This window comes from Ovis aries, chromosome 3, assembly GCF_016772045.2.
Source record: "Ovis aries strain OAR_USU_Benz2616 breed Rambouillet chromosome 3, ARS-UI_Ramb_v3.0, whole genome shotgun sequence".
Taxonomy (NCBI): domain Eukaryota; kingdom Metazoa; phylum Chordata; class Mammalia; order Artiodactyla; family Bovidae; genus Ovis; species Ovis aries.
In genome coordinates this window covers 44218335-44225438 of record NC_056056.1, presented here as the reverse complement: position 1 = coordinate 44225438, position 7104 = coordinate 44218335, and the positions used below count along the sequence as shown (strand labels likewise).

The following is a 7104-nucleotide window of genomic DNA, read 5'->3' as shown; positions in this document are numbered from 1 at the left end:
TCAAGGGACTGAACATCAGCTGTGGAAAAGGCCTTGAGTTGGTTGCATTTCAGAATTACTACTACTACTAAGTCGCTTCAGTCGTGTCCGACTCTGTGCGACCCCACAGATGGCAGCCCACCAGGCTCCCCCATCCCTGGGATTCTCCAGGCAAGAACACTGGAGTGGGTTGCCATTTCCTTCTCCGAATTACTAAGGCCTCTGTTTCTTTCTGTCTCTCCTGTACCACCCTCAACATCAGCTTCATTCTAGGACTGATTCCCCTAGCAGTTATGGGCTGGATGTTAGCAGCAATTGGGCCTACAAATGTCATTATGTCCAGAGGAGCTGAGAGGAAGTGAGTCTATAAGCATCAAACAAAAGTCTTAACATTCTGTGAACTGGAATAGAATGAACCAACCATGGTGACTAGGAGACTGCCATGCGCTAATGCACTAAGGTCTAAATTAGGTTGTTAGGTGTCCAGTGATTTACGATGTCTATCATCTTCGTGAATTGTATGTTTTAGCATTAAAAATACTCATCTTTGTTTCATCTAAAAATAATTAATTAAAAAAATAGGGAGGTAGCCTTTTCATGAAGATGGCGCTGAAGGCAAAGAAGGAAGCCCCTGCCCCTCCTAACGCTGAAGCCAAAGCAAAAGCTTTGAAGGCCAAGAAAGCAGTGTTGAAAGGTATCCACAGCCACAAGAAAAAGACGATCTGGACGTCACCCACCTTCCGGCGGCCCAAAACACTGCGGCTCAGGAGGCAGCCCAAATATCCTTGGAAGAGCACCCCTAGGAGAAACAAACTTGACCACTATGCTATCATCAAATTCCCCCTCACCACCGAGTCAGCCATGAAGAAAATAGAAGACAACAACACACTGGTGTTCATTGTGGATGTCAAGGCCAACAAACACCAAATCAAACAGGCTGTGAAGAAGCTCTATGACATTGACGTGGCCAAGGTCAATACTCTGATCAGGCCTGATGGAGAGAAGAAGGCGTATGTTCGACTGGCTCCTGACTATGATGCTTTGGATGTTGCCAACAAAATTGCGATCATCTAAACTGAGTCCAGCTGGCTAATTTCAAATATAAAAGTTTTCACTATTAAAAAAAAAAGGGAGGTAGACATAGATTTGAGATAGAAGATGACAATAGTGGGTTTAAGCAAGATACTAGCTGCTGACTTTGAAGATGGATGAAGAGGCCATGAGCTAAGGAACACAGGAGGGCAGCTCTAGAAGCTGGAAAAGGCCAGGAAAGGGGCATAAGTTGCAAACAATAACTGCATCCCTAGTAAATGTGCAGTCCGATGGGGTTATGACAAACATGTATGTCCCTGTAGCCACCACCCAATCAAGATACATCACCTCAAAAGGTTCTCTTGTGGGGATGTGGGAGAAATGGATTGGGAGTTTGAGATTAGCAGATGCACACTATTATACATAGAATGGATAAACAAAAAGTTCTGACTGTATAGCACAGGGGACTATATTCAATATCCTATGATAAACCATAATGGAAAAATAGGAAAAAGAATGTTCATATATATGTACAACTGAACCACTTTGCTGTACAGCAGAAACTAACACAAAGTTGTAAATCAACTAAACTTCAAAAAAACAATTTTTTTAAAAAAAGGTTAAAAAAACTGTCCACTCTTGAGCCAGTCACAGCAGCAAGGCAGACGGGATTACCATGATTAATTTATATCAGTTGTTCTCAACTGTGAGTGGTAACACCTCCTTCAGATTATTGAGGCATGTTATGACTAGGAGGTCACTGGCATTTAGTGGGTGGGAGTCAGGAGCTTTTACTGTCTTGCAAAGTACAGGACAGCTCTGTACAATGAAGAACTGGCCTGCCCCAAATGCCAATAGTGTCCCTGTCAAGAAATACTGGCTTCAGAACGAGGGCACATCCCCCTGAACCTGGGAGTTTATTTTCCTTTAAAGTACAGAAGTCACACTAGGGTGAATAGATACCTGAACCAAAACAACCGGATCACTGAGTTCCTCCCTTATCTTGATTGGCTCCCTTCTGTCTCCTTAAATTCCTCTTGACAGCATCATTTACTTCCTAGCTCCGTTCTATTGTGCCTACCCAGATAAACCCAGCAAGTCTTGGTATCTCCCAAGGTCTGGGCTCAAATTGTTTAATTTAAAATGTAACAGGTCACATGGTCATCCATGAGAGAGGCTAAAATTTTCATCCTCCTTGCAGCTAGATGTGACGTGTGACCAAGCTGTGGTCAATGGATTTAGGTAGAAGTGGCATATGCCCTTCTGGGCCTTCCTTTCGTCCTGCTGGCTGCAATGCACACGAAATGGATGGACATGGAGGAACCACATTAGACCACGACAGGGAAGCTAAATGCTGAGGATGGCAAAGTAAGGAGATCAAAGGAATTTTGACTCTTGACACATTGGTCTACCTGGATTTTTACATAAGAGGGTAATCAACTTCTTTCATGCTTGTGTGCATACCAAGTCACTTCAGTCATGTCCAGGTCTTTCCAACGCTATGGACTGTAGCCTGCCAGGCTCCTCTCCCATGGGGTTCTCCAAGCAAGAATGCTGTAGTGGGTGGGTTGCTATGCTCTTCTCCAGGGGACCTTCCCTATCCTTGGATTGAACCTGCATCTCTTATATCTCCTGCATTGGCAGGTGGGTTCTTACCACTAGCGCCACCTGGGAAGCCCTCTTTTATGCTTAAGAAACTGTTATTTGGGTTTCCTGTCACTTGGAACCAACATAACTACATAACAGTATCAGATCCATCTAACTTTCTCCCCAGAGCAATTTTGGGGGTTCAAATGCTGATGGTCAAGTCACATGACTAAGCAGATTGCTGCTAATATCTAGTATATTCTATACCCTTACTTGGTCCTTAGTGCTGCCCAGCAGTGTCTCTATTCTCTCCAGTAGCTACTTCAAACCTCATTCATGCTCCTCCAATTTCCATTCTTCCTTCTCCCACTTTCCTCTCTCATTTCAGAAGGAAGATGTAAGAAATCATTAGATAGAACTTCTGTCAATTGCCTACCTCCAACATTATTTATCATTGGAAGGACTGATGCTGAAGCTCCAATACTTTGGCCACCTGATGTGAAGAACTGACTCATCAGAACAGACCCTGATGCTGGGAAAGATTGAGGGCAGGAGAAGGAGACGACAGAGGATGAGATGGTTGGATGGCATCACCGACTCAGTGGACACCAGTTTGGGCAAGCTCCGGGAGTTGGTGATGGACAGGGAAGCCTGGCATGCTGCAGTCCATGGGGTCGCAAAGAGTTGGACACGACTGAGCAACTGAACTGAATTGAATATTGTTTATATCCACACCATTTTTTTCTTCCCTTTCCTTCAGTTACAATGAAATTAGCTTGTCTCAGGCTAATTCTTTCCATTTGCTATGGATCCAATTTCCTACATCCTACACTCTATCCATTACCTTCCATCCTCCACCGGCTCCTTCCTTTCAGCCTTCAAACATCCTTCAGTTCAGTTCAGTTCAGTTCAGTTCATTCGCTCAGTCGTGTCCGACTCTTTGCAACCCCATGAATCACAGCACGCCAGGCCTCCCTGTCCATCACCAACTCCCAGAGTTCACTCAGACTCACATCCATCAAGTCCGTGATGCCATCCAGCCATCTCATCCTCGGTCGTCCCCTTCTCCTCCCACACCCAATCCCTCCCAGCATCAGAGTCTTTTTCAATGAGTCAACTCTTCGCATGAGGTGGCCATAGTACTGGAGTTTCAGCATCAGCATCAGTCCTTCCAAAGAAATCCCAGGGTTGATCTCCTTGCAGTTCAAGGGACTCACAAGAGTCTTCTCCAACACCACAGTTCAAAAGTATCAATTCTTCGGGGCTCAGCTTTCTTCACAGTCCAACTCTCACATCCATACATGACTACTGGAAAAACCATAGCCTTGACTAGACAGACCTTTGTTGGCAAAGTAATGTCTCTGCTTTTGAATATGCTATCTAGGTTGCTCATAACTTTCCTTCCAAGGAGTAAGCATCTTTTAATTTCATGGCTGCAATCACCATCTGCAGTGATTTTGGAGCCCCAAAAAATAAAGTCTGCCACTGTTTCCACTGTTTCCCCATCTATTTCCCATGAAGTGATGGGACCAAGTAGCTCTAATATGCAAACACATAAATCTTTCCTTCACCCTTGTGTCTCTGTCGTTTTCTCCCCTCGCCTCCTCTCCCATTCACACTTCTCCCGTTTCCTACTTCCTCTCTTCCCTCCCTTGCTTCTCCTTTTCCAACTCCTCCCCTCCATAACCAAGCTATTTGACTTTTCCAGGTCTCTACTGCTTCACCCTCAAGGTTTCCTCAGACTTCTGGAGAATGGCTTCTGTTCTCTCACTCTATGAAAATGCAGTTGTCAAAGTCACAAACACCTTCCTTGTAGCTAAAGCCAGTGCATAGTTCTCAGCCCTTGACTTACTTGCTCCTCAGTAATGGCTTTCCTGGTGGCTCAGTGGTTAAGAATTCACCTGCCAATGCAGGAGATGTGGGTTCAATTCCTGGGTCGGGAAGGTCCTCTGGAGGAAGGCATGACACCCGACTTCAGTATTCTTGCCTGGGAAATCCCATGGACAGGGGAGCCCGGCAGGCTACAGTCCATGGGGTCGCAGAGTCAGACACAACTTAATAACTGAACAACATGACACTGTAAACCAGCCCTTTATAACCACATTCTCTTCTCTTGACTTCCACATCGTTGGTCTCTTCTAGTTTTCTATATTTTCCCTCTGACATCTCTTTTTGCTATGGGTTTCTCTTCTCCCACTCTACCGCTTCATCTCACTGTTCCACCTGAATGGTTCACAACTTCTTGGGATGTCTCAGTCACTTGTAAGACCTAAGGCTGATGATTTCTGAATTCGTATCTTCAAGGTGGATTTTACTTTGGGTTTCACACTCATACATTTAAGTGCCAACAGAATAGCATCATGGATAGTTAACAGTGATCTCAAATCACATTCATCTTCCTGCTCTTCCCTATAAACCTGCTCTTCTGTTATCCCATACAGGGAATGAACTGCCATCTATCTAGTTGCCCGAGTCAGAGTCATGGCTCCTATGTAATCTGGTGATTCACGAAGTCCTACCAAGTTTACATTTGGTGGGGGGTGGGTTTGGGAGGGGAAGGTCATGGTCTGCAGTTCATGAGCTCTTAGTTCCCAGAGCAGGGATTGAACCCAGACCCTGGCAATGGAAGTGCAGTGGACCACTGGGCCGCCAGGGAATTTCCCGTTTACTTTTAAGTGCATTAAATATTTAGAATCCATCCACCTCTCTCCATTCCCACTGCTATTTCCTTCCTCTGCAGTTCCCCAATACCTCTCACTTGGGCTTTCCTGCAACTTTTTGACTCTGCATCCAGGCTTGCATAACCGTTCTCCACAGTAGTCAGAGAGTGATGTTTCGAAAGTGCAGATCTGATCTTGCCATTCCTTGTCTCCCTATGGTTATCAGGATAAGGCTCAAGAACACCTGGCTTTCCTTACAAAAGCCCTGTCTGATGAGTCTCCTGCCTGTATCTTTTCCTCCTTCCTTGCTTTTTTCTAAACTCTCCACTTTGTCTAGTTGCTAAGTCATGTCCAACTCTTTGACACCCCATCTGCTGCAGCTCACCAAGCTCCTCTGCCCATGGAATTTCCCAGGCAAGAATACTGGAGTGGGTTGCTATTTCCTTCTCCAGGGGATCTTCCCGACCCTGGATCAAACCCGTCTCCCCCACATTGACAGGTTGGTTCTTTAATCACTGAGTCACCTGGGAAGCCCACTCACCACTCAGCCAATTTAATTTCCGTTCCTCAAATATGCACTGCTCCCTATTGGTGCTCAGTCTCTGCACAAGCTGGTCCCTTGCTGGGAATCCTCTTCCCACTGCCCCCATCTTCTACCCCTCCCTATCCTTGGCTGCCTCCTTCTTCCTTCAGGTCAGTCTTCTCTGACCTCCCAGGTCTGGTTAGGTGCCCCTCCCATGTGCATTAAATAAATAATTAAAATGTGCATTAAATAATTAAATAAAAGAGCATTATTTCTGTCATAGTACTTACACATAGTGTAATTGCTAACTTGAAAAGTGAAAGTTGCTCAGTTGTGTCCCACTCTTTGTGACCCCATGGACTGTACAGCCCGTGGAATTTCCAGGCCAGAATACTGTAGTGGGTAGCCTTTCCTTTCTCCAGGGGATCTTCCCAACACAGGGAATGAACCCAGGTCTCCTGCACTGCAGGTGGATTCTTTACCAGCTGAGCCACAAAGGAAGTCCAAAGATACTGGAGTGGGTAGCCTATCACTTCTCCAGGGAATCTTCCCAACCCAGGAATTGAACCGGGGTCTCCTGCATTGCAGGTGGATTCTTTACCAGCTGAGCTACTAGGGAATCCCTGCTTCCATGCTCCCTTCTACTAGATTTTTATCATTATGAGGGTAGAGACCACGTCAATTTGATTCATCTTTATATCTTCAGTGCCTCTCACACACTAGATGCTCAACATATTTCTGTTGACTAAAGGAACCCAAAGTAGGGATTTGGTATTCAAGACACGCTTTTCTTCCCAGTGGATAAACATATCTGACTAGTCAGGCAATTAGAAGGTATTCAGTGGAACAACAGCTCTCATGGTGAGTGAAATGAAAGAATCCTTCTCTCCAGACATCTTAATTTTTTAAAAAAAATCACTACTGAGTTTCACAGAGCACTGTAAATTCTGATGTTCACACAGAGAAAAGGACCAAATTAAAATCAGCTCTTGCTTTCCAATGTAAGTTGTCAACAGACTCTGAGGTTTCCCCAGGACTCCCACAGAAGGAGAGAGATAAAGGTACATCAAAACCGGCAGCAAAGACCCTCATTACTCTCCTACTCCACTCAAGAGTGAAGTTCCTCTCTCCTGTCTTATGATCCCAAGGCTGGTGAAAAACTAAAAATGACCCTTCATCCTTCATGAAGGATCCAGTTTTGCTCAAATATTCAGTGAATATTTCACTGAAGGCTGACTCTATGCAAGACATCCTTACTCTTCCCATCTTCAAGTTTTATGAAGGATCAAAACTTTGTCTCCTGCAAGTATTTTATTCTCTTGC

At 44.9% G+C, this 7104-nt stretch overlaps 1 protein-coding gene across 1 annotated transcript; it reads left to right on the top strand.

Moving 5' to 3' along the window:
- The first annotated feature begins 568 nt into the window (after positions 1-568).
- LOC101115106 (large ribosomal subunit protein uL23-like) lies at positions 569-3527 on the top strand. Its single transcript, XM_042245993.2, has one exon. The coding sequence runs from the start codon at positions 577-579 to the stop codon at positions 1051-1053; it is 477 nt and encodes a 158-aa protein (XP_042101927.1). The 5' UTR covers positions 569-576; the 3' UTR covers positions 1054-3527.
- Positions 3528-7104: the final 3577 nt, after the last annotated feature.